The sequence below is a fragment of the Marmota flaviventris genome, chromosome 2 (genome assembly GCF_047511675.1).
Source record: "Marmota flaviventris isolate mMarFla1 chromosome 2, mMarFla1.hap1, whole genome shotgun sequence".
NCBI lineage: Eukaryota > Metazoa > Chordata > Mammalia > Rodentia > Sciuridae > Marmota > Marmota flaviventris.
Window position 1 is genome coordinate 98,251,760 of NC_092499.1, and position 26,045 is coordinate 98,277,804.

General features: G+C 37.4%; 1 protein-coding gene across 3 annotated transcripts in view; it reads right to left on the reverse strand.

Annotated features, from left to right (window-relative positions):
* Positions 1–21,989: 21,989 nt before the first annotated feature.
* Positions 21,990–26,045, reverse strand: part of Sppl2a (signal peptide peptidase like 2A) — a 46,124-nt gene continuing 42,068 nt past the window's right edge. For all 3 annotated transcript variants that reach the window (XM_071608258.1, XM_071608257.1, XM_027925830.3), the window contains one exon: positions 21,990–24,976. In XM_071608258.1, coding sequence (XP_071464359.1) covers positions 24,945–24,976 — 32 coding nt within the window. In that variant the 3' untranslated portion in view covers positions 21,990–24,944. The remainder of the gene's footprint in view (positions 24,977–26,045) is intronic.

The window sequence follows — 26,045 nt, forward strand, 5'->3', positions numbered from 1 at the left end:
TTCCCCATTCACCATGATAGTAATAAAAAAAAAAAGATAATCACCCCTCTTCACCTTATTGTCTCAGTATACTGGAAGATACATAATTTTGTTGTAGAAAAGCATCATAGTATGGTCAATAATTTTCAATCAAAACTTTTTATTTGGATAAAATCACAAAGGAAAATAAACTATTGAAATTTGAAATTAAAACACAATGCCATTTACATTAGAACCAAAAATAAAACACTGAGATATAAATCTAACTAAATACATAAAAGATTTATATGAAGAAAAGTACAAAGTTGATAAAAGAAGTCAACTCTAAATAAGTGGAGAGATAGTCCACCTACATGGATCAGAAGGCTCAATAGTGTGAAAATATGTTTCCCAACTTGAAATATGGATTCAAAACAATCTCAATTACACTCCAGGCAAGTTATTTTGTGTATATCAGCAAACAAATTCTAAAGCTCAAGTGGAAAGACATAATTCATAGACTAGCTAACAATATTGGAGAATAACAGAGTTAAGGACTGACATATTTCCAGGTTTTAAGATTTAACTATAAAGTTACAATAATGGAGACAGTGTATACTGACAAAATAATGGACAAAGTAATCAATGGGATAGAATAGAGGACCAAGGAATAGACCCACACAAATATAGACAATCAATCTTTGACAAAAGAGCAAATGCAATTCAATGAAGAAAGGATAGTCTTTTCAGCAAATGATACTGAAACCATTGAACACCCACATGATAAAAAGTTAACCTAGGCACAGGTCTTCCACAGTGAACAAAAATGTACTCAAATGCAGATAAGACAAAAAATCTGAACATACACTTCACTGAAGTATACAGATGGGAAGTAAGCATATGAGAAGATATGCAGCAACAGATGCCACCAGGAAGTTGCAAATTAAAACAACACTACACACCTATTAGAATGGCCAAATGCAAAAGCCAACACCACCAAATGCTGGCAGGGATGTGGAGCAACAGAAACTCATTTATTGCTGGTGAGAATGCAAAGGAACATAGACACTTTGGAAGACAGAATGGCAGTTTCTTATAAAATTAAACATGCTTTTATGATACAACACAAAAGGAACACAATTGCTCTTTGGCATTTACTCAAATGAGTTGATAACTTAGGTACACACAAAAAACCTATACACAAATGTTTATAAAGGCCTTATTAATAATTGCCCCAAATGGGAAACAACAAAGATGTCCTTCATTAGGTGAATGCATAAACAAATTGTGGTATCCACCCAGGGGAATATTTTTCAGCAACATAAAGAAATGAGCTACCAAGCTATGAAAAGATATGAAGAAACTAAAATTGAAATACATAAAGTTAATTAAAGTAGTCAATCTGAAAAGCTATATATGGCATGATTCCAACTATGAGACATTCTGGAAAAAGCAAAACTATGGAGACAAAAAGATCACTGTTTGCCAGAAGATATGGGGAGGTTGGAAGATTTGAATAGGTGCAGCACAAAGTATTTTTTTTTCAATATTTTTTAAAGTTGTTGATAGACATTTATTTATTTATCTATATGTGGTGCTGAGAATTGAACCCAGTGCCTCACACATGCCAGGCAAGTGCGCTACTGCTGAGCCCTAGCCCCAGCCCAGCACAAAGTATTTTTTTAAGGCAGTGAAGCTCTGTGAAGAGTTCAGGACATGTAACCTCCCAAAATGCTTTGGCATATTGGTTAGTTTGAACTAAAGGTGCTTGGAAAACAGCAGGTGCAGTAATGGCACTCTGACCTCCTCTATTTCTTCCTGAAAGCAGAAGGTGAAACTCCCATGTGAAAGATGCCCTTTTATACCTGGAAGAAAAAAATATTCTAATCAGGAAAGACAGAGTTGAGGCTGAGAGAAATCTGTACGAACAAACAAAACTAAACCTTATCTTCCTATTACTTTGCCACAATTGCTACTCTTACCTCAACCTAAGATATAAGCACTTATCTTTGGATGTTCATTTTTCTTGTGATAGTTTCATATATCTATAAATAAAGTTTATATGCCTTTTTCCTGTTAATCTGTTTTATATCAGTCCCAGCTAGAGACCCTACAAGGGTGAAGGAAAATTTAACCTTCCCTACATGATATTATAACAGTAAATATATGTCATTATACATTTATCAAAACCCAGAGAATAGGGCCTGGGGTTGTGGCTCAGTGGTAGAGTGCTTGCTGAGCGCATGTGAGGCAATGGGTTTGATTCTCAGCACCATATAAAAATAAATAAATAAAATAAAGTCATTGTGTTCATATACAACAAAAAAGAATTAAAAAAAACAGAAAATATACAACACAAAGGTAAACCCAAATGTATGTTATGTACTTTAATTATTTACACCAATATTGCCTTATTGTAATAAATGCACTACACTAATGCAAAATGTTAATAGGGAAAATTGCCTGTAGATAGGGAGTCAGAATATGAGAAAGACATTAATTGAAATTTTCTGCTTGATTTTTTTTTGTAAAAGTAAAATTCATCTAAAAATAAAGACTATTAAGACTATTAATTGTTTTTTAAAAAATCATACTGGAGGCCGGGAATGGTGGTGCATGTCTGTAACCCCAGCGGCTCAGGAAACTGAGACAGGAGGATCAAAAGCCAGCTTCAACAATTTAGTGAGGCCCTAAGCAACTCAGTGAGCTCCTGTCTGTAAATAAAATACAAAAGAGGGCTGGGGATGTGGCTCATTGGTTAAGTGCTCCTGAGTTCAATCCCCCATACCAAAATCCCCCATACCTGTAATCCCAGTGATTTGGGAGGCAGAGAAAGGAAGATAATAAATTTGAGGACCCCTCAGCAATTTTGCATGGCCCTCAACAACTTAGTGAAACCCTGTCTCAAATCAAAAAATAAAAAGGGATGGGGATGTAGCTCAGTGTTAAACCACCCTGGATTCAATCCCCAGCATCACACACACACACACACACACACACACACACACACTCTTTAATACTGGGAAAGTAGAATAGAACACAAGGACAAAAGAAGAATGATATAAATTTTCCATTTATTTATTTATTTATACTGGGGATTGAACCCAGGGGTGCTTTACCACTAAGCTACATCCCCTGCCCTTTTTTATTCTTTTATTTTGAAGCAAGGTCTTGCTAAGTTGCTGAGGCTGGCCTCAAACTTTCTTTCCTCCTGAGTATTCCAAGTGGCTGGAATCAAAGTGTGTACCACTGTGTCCAGCAATATTTCCTATTTTATTTTATTTATTTATTTTTAATATTTTTAAGTTGTTGATATACCTTTATTTTATTTATTTATATGCAGCGTTGAGAATCTGAACCTAGTGCCTCACACATGCCAGGTAAGTGCACTACCGCTGAGCCATAGCCCAAGCCCCAATATTTCCTATTTTGAAGGATAGTTCCTTAACTTTCTTAAATGAATAATGATGAGTATTGAATCATTATGATATCTGAATTCTAAGTGATAAAACTTTTATTTTAAAAAGTATAAATTTGTGGGCTAGGAATGCAGCTTAGTGGTAGATTGTTTGCCTAGTATATGTGAGGCTCTGAATTCAGTCCCCAAACACACACACATACACACAGATTTGTAAATTTGCAATATCCTAGTAATTATATTCCTTGCAAATATTTTAAACTATGATGAAAACTATGAGGAGGTTAAAAATAGTTTCTCAATGTTTTTTTTTTTTTTTTCTTCCTAGTACCGGAGACTGAACCCAGGGGCGCTCAACCACTGAGCCACATCCCAGCCCTTTTTTATATTTTATTTTGAGACGGGGTCTCATTGAATTGCTTAGAGCCTCCCTGGTTTTAAACTCATGATCCTTCTTTCTTATCCTCCTGAACCACTGGGATTTCAGAAAGATATTTCTGGTCTTTTTTGGTGGTGCATGCCTGCAATCCCCACAACTCCACTCAGGAGGCAGAAGGAACCGAAGTTCAAAGCTAATCTCAGCAAATTAGGAAGTTCCTAAACAATTTAGCAAGACCCTTTTTCGAAATAAAAAGCAAAAAGAGTTGGGGTTATAGCCCAGTGGTAAAGCCTCCCTGGGTTCAATCCATATCAAAAAGATCAAAAAACCAAAAAATCAGTAGCAACTAAAATCTTTGTGAATGATTATTGTCTCTTTCATTAGACAGGTTTTATAACTTTCCACAATTATTTAAAATGTGCTTCAAAAACTTTGACAATATAGAGTTTTACATTCAGATAAGTAAAAACGGGATTCATAGTAAAATGATTTGAAAGCAGGAAGATCTTTCTGCCTTTACATTGTATAGATGGTATTTATTGTGTGGTTTCTACTTGCCAGCTGCTGTTCTGTTCACATAACATGTACTGACTCATTAAGTCCACTCTACTCTATGCACCAGATACTATTATATCCCCATTGTACAGAGCAGGAAATTGTACAGAGAGGAGAGCCAGGTTTTCATTGTAGTCTAATTCCAAAGTTTGTGTCCTTAAGCTTTGTACTATATTACTTCTTGAACAGAAAGATGTAGCACAGAAATGTCACTAATGATAGAAAACAGATTATATATGATTCAATCTTTCACAAAATCTTTTCTAAAAGTTGTTTAATCAGCTAATCAAAGATCTCTGTTTACATCAGTAGGGCCAAATTGTTGGCTTGTGTGTTTGTGTCCACATTAATCATTCCACTTACTTCTCTCTAAATGGATTTGCCACCAGTATGAGTCCATGGGCAACTGAGAGAGGGACACTGTATCTCAAAACTGAAAAGGAATGGCTAAAATGCTGGCAACATTAAAACAATTAAAACTGATTACTGCATCAAAGCAAAAAAAAAAAGTCAATATATGAAACGTGCATTTTATATAACCTTCTTGGTCACTTAAAATTTGACATTCATAAATATTTGGCAAATCGTTAGAGAATCCTTTGTTTATATAAACAGAGGGTGATTAAACCATTTCCAGCAACTTTTACTGTACTTTGAATAGAGGATTAATGGATTTTTTTTTCTTTGACACTTTTTCAAAAGAATTAACCTTGGTCACAAGTGGAAAGCTTATAAAATGCCAACTAAAAAATATCTGGAATGTTTCAAATATTAATCTTTAACACCAGTACAGTGCCTGGCATTTCATAAGTAGTCAATAAATATTTCTTGAATAGTCAAAAAGATGAAAATCAATCTTCTTCAACAGTACTATATGTGACAATGTTAATTAATTATACAACATATGATTAAAAGTATTTTTATAATCTTTTCTTTTGATTCCAAATTATTTTCAAAGGGGAACAAAGTTTCCTCCTAATGTTGGGTGTTTATTCCTTTTGGTGCTGGGGATCAAACACAGGGCCTGGGCACATGCTAAGTATATGCTCTACCACTGAGCTACACTCTTATTCTTCTCCCTAAAGTTTTAAGTCCTCCTCTAGTGGGCAAAAGCTAAAACAAATTAACAGTAACCATAGAGAGAAATTCCCCTTTGAATTTAGTAATTTTTTCTTGTATTGAAGAATGTTATTGCTGGAGCTGCAGAACTTCTCTGAACTGAAGTGAATGTAAGTGTAGAATGAATGAATTCCTTTGGCTGGATACAGAGTTCAGAGGAGTCTAAGAATAAATGCATAAAACTATGATAAGCAATGACATTTTGCTAATTTTATTAATTAATTTTAATTAACCTCAATGATGTGGCTATTCTTAAGTCTTGTGATTCAATTATTTTCTGAAAAACAAAACAAAACAAACAAAATTGATGTTTTCTTTTTGTTTTTTTGTTGTGCTGGAAATCAAACCCTTGCCTGCTGGGCAAGCACTTTGTCATTGAGCTAGCCCTGAGCTCCTCATGCTGTTTATGTAAAAAAATAATTCCTAAGTTCCAGTCTCGGGCAGAGACTTAACCACTTAAAACTGAGGGATAAATAATCATATTTCATACATGAGTGATTTTAGATGTTAGGAATCATGAGACTGTGCTATTGACTTCAATTTTTATTGTCTATTTTAAATTTTTAATTGGTGGTACTGATAGTGAATTGTTATTTATTCACACTGACACACATTAATGTATTTGAGTAAACTCAAGTACTAATATACATAAAAAGATAAATCTGCTTAAACTTGATTATCTGATTTGACACTTAAACTGTTTGCTCTATAAGTTACTCTAGAGTGTTAAAAAAAAAAGGTTTTCTTTATCATGAGATATTAGTAAAAAATTAAAAACAAGGAATCTTAAAGGAGGTCTGGGGCCAGGTGTGGATCTCAGTGGCAGATCTCACAATTAGCACACTGGGGGACCCAATTTCACTCCCAGCATTAAATTTAAAAAAATTCTATAATGAATATCATTATTTCTACTATATTTTAACATTTTTAGCATAGATCATTTAATAGCAATTTATCAAGATTTTAACACTGTAAAGTTAGCTGATAAATATCCTAAAATGCAAACGAAATGACATTTATTCGGAGTTACTATATTTGTGTGTTGATGTGTATGGATATGTATGTACTTGTCTCATTATTCTTAGGAGATGTTTGTCTTGTTTCATGAAGATCTCAAAGGGATAATATGCAGGTAGCTAATCTTAGCTTGATATATTTTAAGATCATGAAAGCCAATTACACAACATATAAAACTCTGTAAGTAAAACTAAAACATGTAAACAATAAATAGCTAAGCAACCAGCTAATAACTGAAGTATCGGCTCTGTGGTAAATAGTATTGAAATACAAGTGCTCAGTAGCAAAGGATTATAAATGTATAGCTGAAATAAAAACATAAAGAAAGACGCAGATTTGAGGTGAATTAGATGCATATCTAGTTTTACTCTTTTCTGAAGCTCCATAAAACAAGTTTCCAAAGATGTTTTAATGAAAAAACTTTTTACATATATAAGAGTACATACACCCATAATCTAGACTCAGTGATTATCAAGACTTTACTGCATTTGCTTTCATTGTTCTTTTTGCCCCCTTTTCTTATTTTCTTAGCCAAAAGATTTAAAAGTGAATCAGACACCATCTCATTTTGTTCCTGTGTACCACAATATCAATCTGTAAGAAAGGACATTTTCTCGCAGGGTTTTTGTTTTGTTGTATTTTTGTGGTGCTCGGGATCAAACCCAGAACCTCACATATTTACACATGCTCTGTTTTACTGATGTAAACCCCCCAGCCTAAAGGCTATATATAAAACAATGATGAAACACATATAGAATTGAATTATATATACTATCATATATACATATTTATAGTGTGTGTTGAGTATATTTTAGGACATGTTTATACTAAAGGAATATTTGAGAAAAGAATTTGTCATTTATTTGAAATTCAAATTTACATGGGCATTCTGTGTTTTATTTGGCAAACTTTCATCAATCTTGTCTTTACCAATAATGGTAATTCCTCAAAATTTCAATATCTAACAATCTATCTCCCATCACTGCTCTTATAAGCAATTTCTTCTATCCAAACCAAATAATCATTCAACCCCATGGGGACCAACAATGCTCTTATCCTCAACACCATTACGATATCATGCACCCCTCCCCCAAATCCTCATGTCCCTTCTTAACCATTTTAAATTTCATGGTCAGCCATTTATATTTGCTACCTTACATACAATATAAATTTCTTTGCTTCTCTTTCAACTTTCTTGAACTTGGCTGACTAAATCACAGTTCTGGTTCACTCCCATTTGGCACCTCTGTAATTGACTGTGGTGTGTACATACCGATATATTCAACCAAGAAAAGATTATTTTAATTTTAAAATCATAAATGTCACAATGGGCTGGCCCTTGTTGCAACCCATCAATCATGCTGTATTTTGTTAGACTAGTAGTTCTCAAATTTTGGTGCCCATAACAGCAGCACTAGCTATCTGGCAACTTCTTAGAAATGAAATACTTGGTTAAGCCCCACCTCAGACCTGAATTAGAAAATCTGGGCTTGGGGGCACCAGGGGTGTAGTATAGAGATAGAGTACTTGCCTAGCATATACAAGGCCATGGGTTTGATTCCCAGCAATGGAAAGAAGGGAGGGAAAAAAACAGAATCTGGTCAGGCACAGTGGCACACACCTATAATCACTGATTTGGAAGACTAAGTTAGAAGGATTACAAACAAACTCAAGGTCAGCCTAAACAATTAGTGAGACCCTGTCTTAAAAAATAAAAAGAGCTAGAGATGTGGCTCAGTGGTAAAGCACCCCTGGGTTTCATGTCCAGTACCAAAAAAAAAAAAAAAAAAAAAAAAGGAGGAGGAGAAGAAAAATCTATGCTGGAACCTAGCAATATATGGTTCAACTAATGCTCCATGTGAGTCTGTTACACTGGGTCTCAAATATAGCATGCGACAGGATCACATGAAAAGCTTAAGAAACAAATTGCTGCACCCAGCTCTCAGAGTTTTTGAGTCAAGTTCAGGGTGGGACCAAGATTTTGCATTTTTAATAAATTCTCCAGTGATGCTGTTGCTGATGGAGTTGTACTTTGAGAACCTGTAGACCAATCATGCACTTCTTTTTGGCATACTTTTAAAAGTCAAACTTTTAATATCCTTACTGCTCTCTTCAAATGTTTTGTCTATTCCAAAATGGATTCTCAGCTGATGACCCTGTTTGGTACCTCATTGTCAGAAAATAAAAGCAATCAGAATAGAATTTCCCATGTTCCCACCAGAAATATCTGCCTCATCTGAGCTCCTTGCTCATATACACTATTGAGGTGTATTCCAACACTAACAACCAATTCTTCTATTTTCTGCAGACAGTAATTCATATTCTATAATTCAATTCTGATACTAACTACCTGGAGTTAGTTTTATGTCTTATAAATTAAAGGGTTCAATTCCATTACAAGCCTCCTCTCTAAAGTGGAGGCTTGTAATGTAATTGAACTCTTTAATTTATAAGACATAATATCTTATCAATATATTGTGATGGGGAGGTAGATTGTTAGATATTGATAATAGATCCCAATTGCAAGTCCCTAGTTGCCACTTGTACTTCTGACTGACTGACATAAGGGATCCCCATGACCCTAATTGATAATTTGCTATAATAACTCATGAAACCCTGGGAAATACTTTTCTTACATTTATTGGTTTATTATAAGGAATAAACTCAGTAACAGACAAATAGAGAGACACATGGGGCAAGAAATAGGATAAAGGATACAGAGCTTCCATGTCTTCCCCAGATGCACCACCTTCTTAACCCTCCATGTGTTCACTAATTCAGAAAGCTCTCTAAACCTCCTTATTTTGGATTTTATGAAGGCTTCATTATGTAGGCATGATTGAATAAATAATTAGCTATTGGTGATGAAGTCAATTTCCAGTCCCTCTCACCTCTGTAGTGGCCAGTGATAGGGCTGAAAGTTTCAACCTCTAATCAAAAGGCTGGTTCACCTAGCAACTAGCTCTATCCTGAGGGTATCTAGAAGCTTCAGTTTAAGTCATTTCATCTGATTAAATTCAGGTGTGATCAAAAAAAGGCTCTTATGAGTAATAAATGTAATCCTATCACTTGGGAAATTCCAAGGATTTTAGGATCTCTGTGGGAAGCTACTCCTGGGCTATTTAGTATCTTCACTCAGCCTTGAGCCAAGGAGATTTTGGTCAGGCATTACACGCTATTTTGTGGCCCCTCCCACTTAATGGATTACACAATGCATCTGACTTCAGTCTTCCTTGGGCTAGAAAGACTGATCTCTTAGCTCTGGAGTTGGGCGTGACCTATTGGGAACTGAACAGCCCACCTCCTACATTAGTTGGCTAAGAACATTCTGTAGAAAGTCTTTTAAGTTCCCTCACATAAATAAAGCAAACAGGGGCTCTCTCTCTTTCTTTCCAGCATTGAAGCTCCACCTTTAAGGTCAAAGAGCCTCCTGCACCCCGCCCCCCGCGACCCCCCATCTTTAAAGCTATTTTCTGTGTGGTGTGATTTTTCGCCATATTTCTTAGCCAGCCCACTCCACGTGGGGAACCCAGCTTCTGTCGCCTGCGCAGGCCATGGGTAAGAGATCTCTGTGCCTGGACCTGGGACAAAGATCAAATACAGTACATTTCTTATACCACAACTACCTTATCTCCAGATGCTGGAGATGAGCCTTCTATTTTCCTATCTAATGACACCTCTTTCAGTTGGACACTGGATCCTGTCACCTTTGGGCTACACAGGAAATAAATGTAATTGATTTTCCCATCACAATTTCACATCATGAAAATTTCCCTTTCTGCTGGATCTCCCTCAGCATTCACATATGGTATTATTTCTCACTCCTGCAAAACAAACAAAAAAACTCCCCAAGGCCACAATCTTATTTCTTAACCCTATTTCCTCCCTTTAGTTCCCAACTCATTTCTCTCCTTTTATTATAAAACCCCACAAAGGTATTGTCTGTACTTGTTCTTTCCATGTTCATTTCTCCCTATTCCAATCAATGATACCTAAATTGATATTTGAAGGGTCTGTAGTAAATTTCTGAGTGGAAAGGGGAGACTGGGCCCAGCAAAGTTACGCAGGAAGGTGGGGGCAAGGGGGAAGAATGAAGCAAAAGAATATGATGGGAGATTAAGCTGGAAGTGAACAGGGACTAAACTGGTCAGGCCTTGTGATATGAAATATATTCAGTGATGCACTGCATAGCAATATTTCTGTCAATGATGATCTAAATGTATAAGAGTGGCCCCCAAAGGTTGAAGTATAGCGTAGGTATGTAGTAGACTCTCCCATCTGGGTTGTATATGTCATTATAATATTTGTGCAATGATGGTATCAGCTACAACGCAGGCCTATCCTAAATCCCCTTTCCTGATATACAACTCCCAAGTCCTTGGGAATCTTCAAGGTAAGTGTCTTTGTATGCCAATGAGTTGAAGTTACCCTAGATAACTTCAGGGTGGGCCAGTCACTGGAAAGACCAAGGCAAGATTAGAGGACTGGAACCTTTAGCCCCACCTATCCCCAACATTCAGGAGGGAAGAGGGACTTACAGTTGAGTTGATTACTAATGGTGAATGACTTAATCAATCATGCTTAGGTAAAAAAAACCAAGAAGACTAGGTTTAGAGAGCTTCTGAAGAGCTGAACACATGGAGATTTCTGAACACATGATTTCTGGAGAGTAGCATACGCAAAGAGGAATGGAGATTCTTTTCCCCTTCCCACATACCTTGCTCTATTTCTTCTGTATCCTTTGTAATATATTTTATAATCTTCATCTGTATCCTTTGTAATATACTTTACAATAAGCTGAAAAACCTAAGTTTACCTGAGTTCTGTGAATTACCCTGTTAAATTAATGGAACCCAGGGAGGGTGTTGTGAAAACTCCAATTTATAGCTGGTTGGTCAGAAGCACAGGTAAAACAACTTGGGGCCAGCAATGAGTATTGGAAGTGTTTGGCGGGGGTGAAACTGAGCCTTCAACTTATGTGACCTGATGCTAATTCCAGATGGATAGTATCAGAATTAAATGGAGTTTGAGGACACCCTACTGATGTCCATGGCTGAAGGACGACCTGCTTAGTGTGTGAGGAAAACCCCCACATAATTGGTCATAAAAGTTTTCTATGTTGATTGTTAAGTTTGAATGGATTTGTTTTTTCTGAACTACTTTTAGATAAATTAGGTGCTATAAAGGCTTTTTCTGAAGTATTGATGCTGCATAAACCAATTTTAATTTTGGAAAAAAAAAATCACTGGCTCTGAAGTAGAAAGGGAATTGATAATAAAATTAGTTCCTGGAAGACCAATTAAGAGTTTGGTACAGTAGAGATGGGTTAAATGAGTTAGTGACAGTGGGGATAGTGAGTCCTTGGAACTCTTTTGAGAGACGTTTGAAAGATAAAATGGTGAGAACTTGGCAATTGAATTTGTTTATTTCTCTGCACTGAAAGGAGCTGGAGTCAATTTTGTAGAGTAAATAATTGGTGAAGCTTCAGTTGAAAAATGATTATGTAATTAATAAAAATTCATTATTTTATTATTTACAAAAAATGACTTGGGTCTGTGTAGTGGTAGACATCTATAATCCTATTGACTAAGGAGGCCGAGGCAGTTGTGTTGCAAATTCAAGACCAGCCTAGGCAATTTAGTGAGACCTTGTTTCAAAATAAAAACCAGTGGGGGGGCTGGGGTTGTGGCTCAATTGTAGAGCACTTGTTTAGCATGTGTGAGGCACTGGGTTTGCTTCTCAGCACCACATATAAATAGATAAATAAAATAAAGGTTCATCAACATCTAGAAAAATATTTTTAAAAAAGCACTGGGGATGTAGCTCAGTGGTAGAGCCTCTCTGGGTTCAATCCTCAACACCTCAAATACACACACAAATAAACAAACAAAAAACAACTTGGTGGTTACACCTTTTGCTTTTACTATCATATCAAAATTTCAAGTATTTTGAAAACTGGATTTTCCTATTACTTGGTAATAGAACCTATTCATAGAATAGGATCTAATTTTTAACTTTTCTTACTTAATCTAGAGATGTGATGCTCTAATCTAAATTGTAAAATTGTTTTTAACATAATGACATGCCAAACCATAGGCTTTTCTTTCTAGATACGACTAAGAACAATTTCTCTATAACCTCCTAAAACAATTGTATGAATTAGTTCCTGCTGTGGTGTGAATTGTCCCCTAAAGTTCATGTGTTGGAAATTTAATCCTCACACATGCTAGGCAAGCGCTCTACTACTGAGCCACAACCCCAGCCCCCCAACCCCAAGTGGTTTTTATTTTATTTTGAGACAGGGTCTGACTAAGTTGCCTAGGCTGGTCTTGGGAGATAGGATCTAATAAGAGGTGGTTAGTTCATGAGGACTGATTTCTCTTGGATTAATGGATTAATGTTGTACTCTTAAGAGTAGGTTAGTTATGGTGAGAATGGATTTTTTATAAAAGCAAATTGAGCACTAGAAGTATCAAAAAGGCTCTTGTCAGTTGTGGGCCCCCCAACACCAGACTTCTCAGCCACCAAAATGCAAAATGGTAAGAAATGAATCTCTGTTCTTTATAAATTACCCAGTTCTAGGTTGCCGCAGTCTGGCTGGGCACAAATCACCGAGCCGCCACAAAGCACTTGTATGTTCAAACAGGAAACTTTATTGCCTGAACTCCAACAGCACTCCACGCACACAACCCCGGGAACTCTCCCGAACGCCACCCACGCGGCTCCTCTCCGGGGCACACCACACCAACCGGAACTCCCTCCACCGGAACTTCCCCAACCAAAGCGAAATTCCCAGGAAATCCCCACGAGAACTCCAAAGTAGCCGGCGACCGAGGTGGACAGCAGGGGTCTATATACAATTGAATCAATCCAGCATCATCTTAATGGCTTGCCTCTCAACCATTACTTCTGGCAAAATGCCAGGGGCCATTCCGACCGGCTGTGGCTCTCAACACTAGGTATTATTTCAGCAGCCCACATAGACTATGGGAGTACCTCACTACAGAGCTCTCTCTTCCAGAACTCTTTTAAGAAGCCTGGCTATTGCTATAAATGCAAAGCCTCTATTCAAAGAGCTCATATGCAGGTAGTTGGGATATCCAAATTCTTTTTAGGAAGGATATTTTATCATTAGTGTTGCCTAGAATTGGCCATTGTTTGCATTTACTTGTATAAATGCTTTTCTGGGATACAACTTTTGGTGTGTGTGGTGCTGGGGATTGCATTCTTTGTACTTTTGCTGCTGTTGCTTCTTCTTCTTCTTTAGTTTTGAGAATAGAAGATAGTGTTAAGCAAGTACTTTACCACTGAGCTATGCCCTCAGCCCCTATTTTTATTCAATTTGTTATGGTCATTTGGTTAAGGGCCATGATAAAGAAAAGAAAAGAAAAAAGTTAAAAACTACGTAGGATTAGAAAATGGAAATAATGTGAAATTTAGTCCTATTATTGAAAGGAAAGTGAGGAACTAGGAGATAGGCAAGTGAGAAATGAAAGACAGAGACCAGGCAGAGATACACAGGAGAGTTTATTTGTCAGAGCTGACAAATAAAGGCACATCTCTCCATAAATGGAGAGAGGCAATACAGGCTTGGGTTCTGCAACTTTTATGGGGCAGACTCAGGGATTAGAGCCTGGTGGGTCCTAATGTGGTTGGTTAGGGTTGGGTTGGTATGAGGGAGTGGTGAGACTTTCTCAGACATGCCCATGGGCGGGAAAGTGAAATTTTTCTTAAAATGGCGACTGTCACTTAAGATGGCCATCCAGGTGCCATTACATTCCTCCCTTTTTTGTTTGTTATTGGGCTCCTTAAGATACAGGGCATAGATCAATCTTCTGTAGCCTCTTCCTGCTGGGAAGGGGCAGCATCTGGACCTTGTTAGGTGCGTGTGGTGGTGTATTGAGGCAATGGTGATGGTCAGGAGGTGTCAGGCAATGCTGACTCTCACCTTGGTGAGAGGTTAGAAGTTCTGTAACAGAAGCTAGTTCATGGTTTGCTTAGAGATCCATTGAACCTGGTCTTCAATAAATATAATGATGCAGGGGGCAAGCATTAGCAAAAGGCCTATGACAAGGAGAGAGGTCAGGAATGGAAGTGCCCACTGGAGAAGGCGTTACTTAGTTGCCATACTTCAGTCCCAATGGCAGTGGGAAGCTTTGAGGCTTGAAGGAGATCGGAGATAAAGGGGCATTAGTAATTGAAGTTCCCTTGGTGGTTAGGAATCCGCGGCCATCCAAATAGCAGAGTGGGAGAGAAGTATGTGGAAAGCATATTTAGAATCAACGTAGACATTGAGGGAGGCTTCCTTTGCCAAAGTGAAGGCTCTGATGAGGGCAACAGGTTCAGCCTGCTGATTTGACGTATTACTGGGGAGAGGAGCCGCTTCAACAACTGAGGTTAGAGAGACTATAGCATACCCTGCCCCAAGGAACTCCCTCCTGATAGAAGGAGGAGCCATCTGTGAACCATGTATATGTTGCCTGGAGCAAGAGGGCTTCCTGTATGTGGGAGGGAGTTTCAATGCATGAATGGGTAAAAGGAGAAGAGGTGGAAGAGTCCTGAGGAGCACAGAGGAGAGTAGCAGGGTTTAAAGGTGAGCATGTGTGGAAAGTAAGATTGGGATCTTCTACCAGGGAAACCTGAAGAGATAAAAGATGACAGGGGGGTAAGGAATGTAAGCCCTTGGAGGTGAGGAATTCCTTTAGGTGGTAGGGAGCCAGGAGGGTGAGTTGGGCCCCAAAGTTGTGTTTCTTTGACTCCTTAATGAGTAGAAAGGCTGTGGCCAAAGTTGGTAGGCAAGGGGAAAGTTAAATTGATAGTTTTTCCCCCCTTAGGCCTCTTATCAAGCCTGCTGAGTCTGTCCTTTGTATTTCAATGTTAGCTTCAGGGTCCCTTGTTTGTTTGGAAGTATGTCTCTGGAGGAATCCAGAGCTTTATTGGCAAGTAGAAGCTGGGAGGGGGAACAAGAGGAGCAAAGAGAAGGCTTAGAATAGAGAAAGGAGAAAGCCTGAATTTTCCTGAGAGCTCTCAAAAATTATGAAGATTGGAAGGTTGAATTGGTCGATGGGCCTTTAGATCAGGAGCCAAAACAGAATGGGGCTAAGTGGGCAAGGTGAGTCAGAGGTGAGTCAGGTGGGATTTGGGAGTTCCCCATGGCGAGTTGGAGTCTGGGACTGAGAGAAGGGAGTCACCTGCTACTTCCCTAGTCCCAGGCTTTGCCTGTAGAGAGTCTTGGTTGCTTGTCCAGGGCTTTCATGAGCTCTGCTAAGGAGCTGAAAACCGGAGAGTGAACTTGCCAAGGGGAAGGGATTGGGAGCTCCCCATGGTGAGTTGGAGTAGACTTGCCAATGGGAAGGGATAGGTGAGAATCTTGGTGCTGGGCCAAGATCTAAGTCTAGAGAGGAGACTTATCACTGCCATCTCTAGGGAGTAGACTTGTGAGGAGGAGGGGAGGGGAAGGGCGAAGTCACTTACCTAAATGAGTCTAGAGTGTGGATGAAAAAGAGCGCTAGGTGAATGGAAGAAGGTGTGTGGTGATTGTCCTGGGCCCTAAGGCCAGGATCCCAAAGCAGCTCAGATTCTCGGAGGGGACAGCAAAGCTGATGGAAGAACGTAATTGAGTCACTGGCATCAATGAAAGAAAAGTGGCACAGGACTAATCACACACACAGCTGGATAAGAAGCAGGTTTATTGTCAAGAACCTGACAATACTGCTCTGCAAAAAGAAAGGGACAGCAGCAGCAAAGAGGGAGAGCAGGTATTGTGATTCGGCCAGAAAATAGAGGAGGTTTTTGAGATGGATGTAAATGGGCTCATGGTGTGAGGCGATAGAAGGACTTGAAACATCCCAGAAGTAGGGTCCACCTCCCAAGCGGGTAATGGGAAGGCACTGGCAGACGGAATAGGGGATGGTCCTAAGGTAAGGGTGAGGATTAGGGGAACGGCAGGTGAGTCTGGATGGAAGCATATATGAGGGGAGAAGGAAAGCATAGCCCCTGACTTTGCAAGGATGTCCCCTCCCATAAGGGAAATAGGGCTCTGTGGAATGACCAAAAAGGAATGGTAAAAATTAGAGAGCTAAAAGCGCAAACAAGGCTAAATATCTGTAAAGTGTTGGTAGCAGGCCCCCAGAACTCCTTAAGGACTAAATATGTAGCCCCAGTGTCTAGGAGAAAGCAGACAGGCTTACCTGAAATACACAGAGTTACCATGGGTTCCTGTGGAGTGATGGTAATGCTCAGGTGATAGGGACTTGGGCCTCGTCAGTCCTCTGCAGCCAGTCCTAAGAGTTGAAAAGGGGAACCAGAAGGGCTGGATGGCTGGGGGGCCACTATGGACTCAGAGACAATCAATGGCCCAGTGTCCTTCCTGATGGCACTTAGGACAAGGGCCTGGAGGCTTGCGAGGCTTGGGACATGTACAAGCCAGTGACCCATTTGAATGCATTTAAAACAGGGTCTGGGTGGTCCCAAGAGTCCCTTCTACAGGCCAGTAGAACCAGGGACAGATGCTGAGGCCAGACGGATGGCTTGAGTGAGCATCTGATATTTCTGCTTCCAGGCCTTCTTGTCTCTCCCATATACACTTTAAAGGCCACTCTCAGGACCCCGCTTGGGGAATTAGGGGCCTCCTCTCAAGGCACCTTAGTTTGGCATTAATATCAGGGAAACTCTGGGAGAAAAGTAGGTCATTAGTAGTTGTCTCCCATCTGGAATTTCAGGGTCCAGATTAGTATATTGTAATAAAGCCTTGGTCAGGTGATCTAAAAATACTGAATGGTTTTCATTTTTATCTTGGATGACTTCCTGGAGCTTTTCATAATTGATAGCCTATGGGCTGCCTTTCTAAGTCCTGCCATGAGATAAGTAATACATTGGTTTCTACTAGTTATTCATCCAGGCAAATTATAATCCCAATTGGGGTCCGATCAGGGACTGCTTCAGTGCCAAACAGATGGGCAGGGGAGGTCTGATGTACCTCATCAGCGTAATTTCTAGCTTGCTCCCAAACTTGCCTGTGCTCCTTGGGCAGGAGGGTGTTAGACAAGATCATATGGACATAATGGAAGGTCAAATCATATGATTGGGTCAAACACTGAAATTCTTTGATATATGTGGTGGGGCTTGAAGTATAGGACCCAAGCCACTTTTCTATCTGTGAAAGACCTGACAAAGAGAAAGACACATGAATCCGGATTACACCATCCACCTCAGCCACCTTGAGTAGAGGATACAGAGATGCTGATTGGGTAGTGGCAGCCTATGAGCGTGTGGAGGGAGGATTGAAGGGTGGTGAGGCAGAGGGGCCAAAGGAACAGTTTCTGGGGAGGCTTCATTAGAAAGAGAATCATGGTTTGGTGGGGGCTTATCCACTGGGATGGAGTCCTGGAGGAGGTATCCTGGGTAGGATCTTCTGTCCCTTTGGAAACAGGCATAGGGGATGTGAGAGCTAAGAGGACTTATGTGGGAGAGCAAGAGTTGCAGAGAGGGGGCTTAGAATGTAGAGGAGAAAGCCTGAATGTATGATATCTCTTTTCATTTTCCCTAATGCTCACAATAGTTGAAAAGATCCCAGATAATATTGGAATCTAGAGTGCCGTTAAGCCGCAATTTAGAGTTAGGCCAGATCTGATTGCACAGATAAATTTTTTTTGCGGGGGTTTAGGTCTGGGTTAAGGGAGAGAGAACTTAGGTTACCAGGAGGCAGCCTAGAGGGCTATGGGTGGGAATGGATGAGGAGCTGCCCATAGTAGGAGGTGAATTTAGAGGTGGGGCGTTCCCCAGTCTCTAGTATCACCCAGTCAAGAGGATGGTTATGTTCAGTGAGTCATTACCACCGCTGGGTAAGTGTCGGGGGCAAGGCCCGTAAAGGTGCTTGGGCACCTGGCCAGGACTACGTGGGGGCAGAAGCCATAGAGGTTAATCTAAGGCCTAGAGATCTCACCAGGCACAACTCCCAATCACCCACAGTGGTTTTTCTCAAAACCCAGGAGTCAAATAAAAGACCACCTATAGACCCAGTCGACAGTTGGGATCAGCCACAGCTGTGAAAGCTGTGGCTGGGGGTGCCCCTGACCACATGGCAACCACGGGAGTGCCAGACAATTGATGGTCACTTCCCAGGACCCATAGGTTGTTTAGGTTGATGGAAGACAGGTGTCTTACCTGAAATGTCCAGTGGTGGGTGCAGAGAGGGCATTTAGCAGAATGGAGGGCCTGGTTCCATGATGGAATCTGGATTGGGGCCTGGGGACACTCAGTGACCCTTGAAGTGGGGCGCGGGCACACCCGGGAACCTGATCCTGGGTTTCAGCACCAATGAAAGGAAAGCAAAGAATTGGGAGACAGGTGAGAGAGAAATGAAAAATGGAGAACAGGCAGAGAGATACACAAGAGGAGAGTTTATTTGTCAGAGCTGACAAATAAAGGCACATCTCTTCATAGACAGAGAGAGGCAAAACAGGCTTGGAGTTTGGGACTTTTATGGGCAGGCTCCGGGATTAGAGCCAGGCGGGTCCTAATGTGAGTGGTGAAGGGTTGGATTGGTATGAGGGAGTGGTGAGACTTTCTCAGAAATGCCCTTGAGTGGGAAAGCAAATTTTTCTTAAAATGGAAACTGTCACTGAAGATGGCTGTCCAGATGCTAAGCAAAAACCTTACAATTATTTTCTAGCAAAAAATGAATTTCAAGGCAATAAATGTAACTTTAAACAAATTAATTTTATTTAATTTTACAAAAAAATTTTGACGGTTGGTTAAATATTTCTCTCTTTACACCTACCATACACATTAGGTTATTTACAAGGCTCACTGTATAGAAAATGGTATCAGGGCTGATGCTGTAGCTCAGAGGCAGAGCACTTGCCTAGCATGTGTGAAGCACTGGGCTTGATACTTAGCACCACACAAAAATAAACAAATAAAATAAAGGCATTATGTCCATCTACAACTAGAAAAATTTTTTTTAAAAAAGAAAATGATATTGATAATGAACAGGTAGAGATGGGCAGTGGGAACATGGAAAATGAGGGGGGGTTAATTCTAAAGACTGAGCCTATGTGCTGTCAACATGTTTTTAAAGAAACAACTTACAGTCATTCTGGTCCTGCTCTCACTTAATAGTCCCATAACACATTACTCACAGGGTTGAGGAGTGTTTGCCTAAACTCCTCCTTTGATAAGAAGACAGATTGCCCTTACTGGAGGCTGGAATGCTCAATAGCCTCAAGGTCTGCAAAAGAAAGTTCCAGATAAAATCAGTCTGTGCAATCCAAGATGATCAAAGTTGCCTTCAGATTGTTGGCACATTATTTAATCTTATTGTAATTATAAATTTTCACACCTCTGTGTTTCACTTAGACCCACAGAAGTATGACATATGCAATAAGGATTTAGAAATCTGATATAATCCAACTGTCAATCAAGAGCTAGGAGGTGGTACTCAAGTGAGACCCTCTGGAAATTTCCTCTCCTACTCTAAAATAACTGAGTTCACAAAGAAGTGAGTTGTTGATTCTTTCGGATGATCCATTTCTCCCTTGAGAGTGCCCCTGCCCTTCTTCTCTCTTCTACTAAACTTTCCTACACCTTCACTACACCTCAGGTCTCCCTTGAAATCTCATGAAGACACAAGAGTCAAAAGCACAACACAACTTTGTGATAATATGAATAATCCAGCAGATAGCATGAACACCAATTAAAAGTAGAATGATTAATATTTTGTATAATCATTTGTATTTTGAATGCTTAATAAAGTATGTAATAGCAAATGCAGAAGATACAAGATTATACAGGAGAAAGAAGTCTCCTTCTCATCCCTGTGCCCAGCCATCTTATAATTTCACTCCCTAGATACAGTTCCTCTGTATCTTTGCAGATAGATGGGTCTGTGGGATGAAATAAGGTTCCTTTGCATCAGGGCATGCAGGGAAATAAAGGACTTTCTCATCATGCCATCAAGATAAACCATAGACACATATTTAGGCCAATCTCATCTAGGGATATAGCTCAGTGGTAGGTAGAATGCTTGCCTGGCATGGGTGAGGTCCTGGATTTGATACCAAGGTTAAAAAAAAAAAAAAAAAAAAAAAAGGCAATACAATGGCAATAAGGAATTTGGTAATTTGTGGGAACACATTTGCAAAGCTGCAAACACCAGGAATATTCCTCACAATTGATTAATACTTTCTTTAAAAAAGAAAAAAGTCTATACATATATTAGTAAATATTTATTAAGTGCTAATATGTAACAATATAAATTCCCACCACCCACAGATTCTGGATTTTAAGGGTAGTTTGTTAGACCTAAGTAAACACACTATTTTGTAAGAGTTGTTACCTTTTTTTTTTGTGATAAACACGATCTAGTAAACTTTTGGTTCATTTTCAATTATTTTTCACTACATAAAATAAAACAAATTCAGTTTTTATTTTAAAATAGAATTTATTAAATACTATAGTGAATTCCATACATTAAAAATGTTTTTCTTGTCAGTATTGGCACATGATGAATAATTTTAAGGTACTGGTAAATTAACACTTCAAAAAATCTTAAACTTGAAATCATGTTCCATTAGAAAATAAAGCCTAGTAGTGTTATAAAAGTATTGATACTTACATATCAAAGTGTAAAAAAATTTTGAGTGCTTAATAAAGTATATAATAGCAAATAAAGTATATAATAGCAAACCATATTACTTTTTCATAAGGTTTTCATTTCAGCAAAATACAACAGAAGGTTAAACAATAGGCAAAAGCCAACTAATTTACATTGACTTGTCTGCCTTACTGGGAAATATTGCAATGTAAGTGGATGAACTACAGATATTTTAAAAATAAGTATATTTCAAAGGAATAGAAAAGCTGTTTACAATACTTTTTGTTTAATCAAAGTACCACATGATGACATTAAATATTCTGCTTTATTTTAGTTGTACCTTATTTGCCACTAAGGTACAACTAAAATAATTTACCCCCCAATGAACATTTTCATATATAAAGGCTGTCCTAAGTATAGAAACACTAAACAAGTTAATTTATATTTCCAGTCTTTGCTATATTAAGGCCTATATATTACTGTCAATTTTTTTTACCTTAAAAATTCAGTGATCAAACACAATAATCATATTCCAAAGGTTGAATAATTTGACTCAGATCTTTTGAAATTCACAGAGTATTTTTCTTCCAGGAAGCATAAAGTGATTTATAGTCAGCTTTTTATTTGCATTACCCTCATATAACCCCCTTTAGAATTATCTTCTAAGGTAAACAGGGCACTGAAAATGAATTTTTTGAACTGTAAAATTGATCATTTATCATCATCTTGAATAAATTCAACTTTTAATCTTACCAATGGAAAACTATAAAGCCTCTTTAAACCACTACCTCCCACTAGTCTGAAATATAATTCTTATGCTTCTGAAATTTCATTTGGCTATCAGGCTAAAATTGGAGCCCAAACTTAATAAATTAGTTCAAATATTTTTTAGTTAAATATAAAAATGCTTTTTGGTTATATTGAATGCAGAAATTGAAAGAATGAAGAAAATTGGAAAATTCATTTGTATTTATTATAAATGTATCATTCACCAAAATCTCTAGAGACATGTAACTCAAATATACAAATGACAATAGCAAAGGGGCCCAAATTCTATCAAAAGGGTAATAAACTTCAGTCTCTTACAAGGAATTGTTGATGTAAAAAAAAATCTACAAGCTAGAAGGAAATAAAATATATTAGTATACCAACAAGGTCTTTCCTCATAAGCCTATTTATTTTTGCTGACTTAAACTGATAGAAAAATAATCAGTCTCACAATCTGAGATAACTTGAGTTCTATTTGATAAGTCACAAAAATGTTCATAGGGACTTTCTAGCAGTAAATTTTTTTACAGTAAACATTAATAAGTATAACATATCTTGTTGTTTAGACACATTTGGAAAAACCCAGCATCTCTTCCTCTTAAAAGTTATTGGTGGTAGGAGAACACAAGAAGAAATGATAGAACTTTTTAAAGCCAAATTTTCATCTTCCCTATGCTTTGTTCATTTTGATTCCCAAAATAAAATATTCCTATATGTTGTCTAAATAACTATTTTGAACTAGTTTGCCAGGGAGACAGTTTAAGTTCAATAAAAAGTTGACATTGAGGGTGGAGAGACTCCAAAAATTTTACTTTTCTCTTTTTTTTTGTTAGTGGAAACTGAATCCAGGGGTCCTCTACCTTTACATCCCCAGCCCTTTTAATTTTTTATTTTGAGAAAGGGTCTTATTAAGTTGCCCAGGTTGGCTTCAAAACTGCAATCCTCCTGCCTCATCCTCTCGAACAGCTGGGATTACAGGCATCTGCATTGACTTTTTCCTTATTTCTATTTAGTAAGACTTCTTCCTTTTGGTTGTAGTACTGGAGTGGACGGCTTTGTATATGTTAGGCCAGTGCTCTACCATGCTCATAAATAAGCTTTTTTGTTGTTGTTTAAAAAGCTTTTATTTTTTAAAAGTTAATATGTGCATTACCGAAAAAATAAATAAGCTTTTAATAGGTAACTAGAACAAGATTTTACTTCCTTAATAAATAATGATTACGTAAGTTAGAATTTGTATCCAATAAGTCAGATTTCATATTTCAGTTAATGTTTTCCTGGAGTAAAATTAGATTAAGAAATCAAAATATTAGTTACTAGTTAATGAAATCAAATTATTTCAAGCAATTGTCTTACCTCAATGAAGTTTTTTTAAAAAAGCTTTTTTTCATAGTATATAGTTGAGGACTTTGAATATCATAAAGTTTGGATAATTTTGCTTAAAAAGCTGTATTTTGGTAAATATTTTATTGACATTATAAATGAAAATATAGTGGGAGTTTTAAAATGCCACTTAATTTGTTCTTCTCTTTATCAAATGTGCCAAATAAATTAGATTCCTTTGAAAAAACCCAAACTTGATATAAAACAAAGGCAAAATTAAGATTAACTCTTACTTATAAGATAAATTGTCATAAATAAGAGGACTCATAACTGTATTAAGTAGAAAGAAGAGTTGACTATAAATGTAGTTTCTCTATTTTCAATTTACTAAGCAAAAGTTAACAAATAAAAGCATCTAATGCTAAATTTAATACAAACATCAAAGGTCTGATCCATTTTGAAAGACATTAATTTTATCTTTTAATAAGTTAAATTGGTCTTAGAATGAGAGAGTAGATTTCTTCACTTTTTTTTAATGTGAAAGGATTTTGCTATGCTGTCCAGGCTGGTCTCAAATACTCCTTTCCCCAGTCTCCTGAGCATCTAGGACTACAGGTATGTGCCATCATGCCTGGCTTCTGTTCACATATTTTGTGTATTATTTCACAGAAATGCAAATCCTGTTGCTTTTGCAATCACTTGTCATTTAGAAATTTCTTAGAGAAAAATAAAAGAAAATGGAAAAACAATGTGCATTTCCAGGAAAATGTTCAAAGCCCCACCTGAGATTTTACAAAGAATGAGAAAAAAGATTTTTCCAAGTTGGAAGTTACAGAGTGAATAACTGGTTCAACCCACTCATTTTGTAGGTGGAAAAACAGATACAAAAGTACACTTGTACTTGTATGCTTCCAAGGTTAATAGTTGTTATTTATGGGGAAAAAGTGAAAATTAGAAAAAAGGTAACAGGGAGGGGAAAGGATGTTACACATAGTGAGCCACATATATTAATATATAATTGGATCAGAATTTTTTTTTTTAAAGATCAAACGTTAACAGCAGCAAAACCAAATTTCAAAGATCAGAAATACTAGCTACATCTTCAAACAATGGTGTACCACTACAAACCAGAATTCAGTTTTTGTGTCCTTTAAATAACTTCTATGTTTCTCTATATCTGGAAAAATATTCTAACACACATTGCAGTCTGAAGTAATTTAGTTTCTCAAGTTTAAAAAAAGGGTTGTAATTTTTAAAAAAAGTATAAAAATGTTTATATTTATTCCCAAATAATATATTTCTAAACTTGGTATGATATGAGGTCCAAATTTTCACTGTTATCTGCCTTCTTGCATGGTCTTAAATACTTCATTTTATAGAGGAGATAAAATATATCTAATCCTTTAACAAAAAATCTTGCTTTGATAGTTACACTGTGATCTATCATTAGAGTTGAAAGAAATATATTTCAGTAAGGAAAATACAGGGATTAATCAAGATTTTTTTAGAAAAATATACTGTATACAATACATCTTAGAAATTACACACACCATATACTTTTATTTAATGCGAAGGCACAACTTTAACATAATTAAAAGTAAATGCGTTTTAATTATCTATGAAATAATTGTCTGTATCAGCTCATAAAAATATATATTTGCAAACACATCATTGAAAATGCTTTTGAATTGTCAATTCAGGAACTGAATTAAAAAGTCAAACTCTTATTTGTAGAAAATCAATAACATTATTGCAGGTCCATATAATATTATTGTTGGGCAATCTGTTCATCGGTAGTCACTGAGTTTTCTTCATTTGTTGAACAGTCCAGATGGTCCATCATCTAGGCATGAATAAATAAAAGCTGTCAGAAAATGAAAACTTTTAACTTGCCTCCTATATTCAATAATTCAACAAAAGGATTCCTAGTTTCTATAAAAGACACAGTGGGCATACACAGAGGGCTCCATGGAACTAACATTCCTTTTGTAATACTGTTCTGGTTCAATAGCCATGCTCATAAGGAGATGGTTAGGGTAATAACAAATTTTTCAGGAAGCCTAAACATGTAACTCAGTGCCAATTTGATAACTGTTTTCTTTGGACCTTCCATTACTTTCATTTTGCAATGTGAATACTGCCCTTCATGGCAATGAAAATTCCACCACAAAAGGAAGATATTTCTGATGCTTATTCTAGGACATAATTCCACTTTATCTACCCATATAAGTGGAAAATCTAAAACTGGATCCAGATGTCACTGTGAGAATACCTACTGGCTCTGGGACAGTGTAATCTTATTGACACCTTGAACTGATCTTAAGATAATTTAAGAATGATACATGGAATTTTTGAAACATTATATAACAAAAATTTCTACTAAAAAACAAACTTGCAGGCACTTAAAGGTCAAATGATACTTGCAAACAAAACCAAGAATATGTTTGCTATATAGACTATTTTAAAAGTATTACCTTTAAGCTTTTCTCAGTTGGTCTTTTCAGCTCTGCCCATATTCCCATAAAAATCGTTTTATATTTGGGAATAAAGGAGAAGAAATTGCTTAACATTTTCAGCAATTTTTACCCTGTTCTTAAGATAAAACTACTTAAAAATAGAAAAAAAGTATTTGTCTTTGGGCTGGAGATGAAACTCAATAGTAGAGCATTTTCCTAGCATGCATAATGGCCTGGATTTGACCCCCCACCACCATCAACATTTAAAAAAAAAAAATCTTTGTTTTTCGTGAAGATCCTCGAAGACTTTTAGGCTAGTGATTAAATTTTAGTAATGTGATACACTATTTTTGTAAACTGGTTCTAAAAGCTTTAGAACACTAAGTTTTTTTTTGAAAAGTAAGAAATGGGGGTTTTGGATTTGCCAAATAAACAGAATACAACATGAGCTGAGGC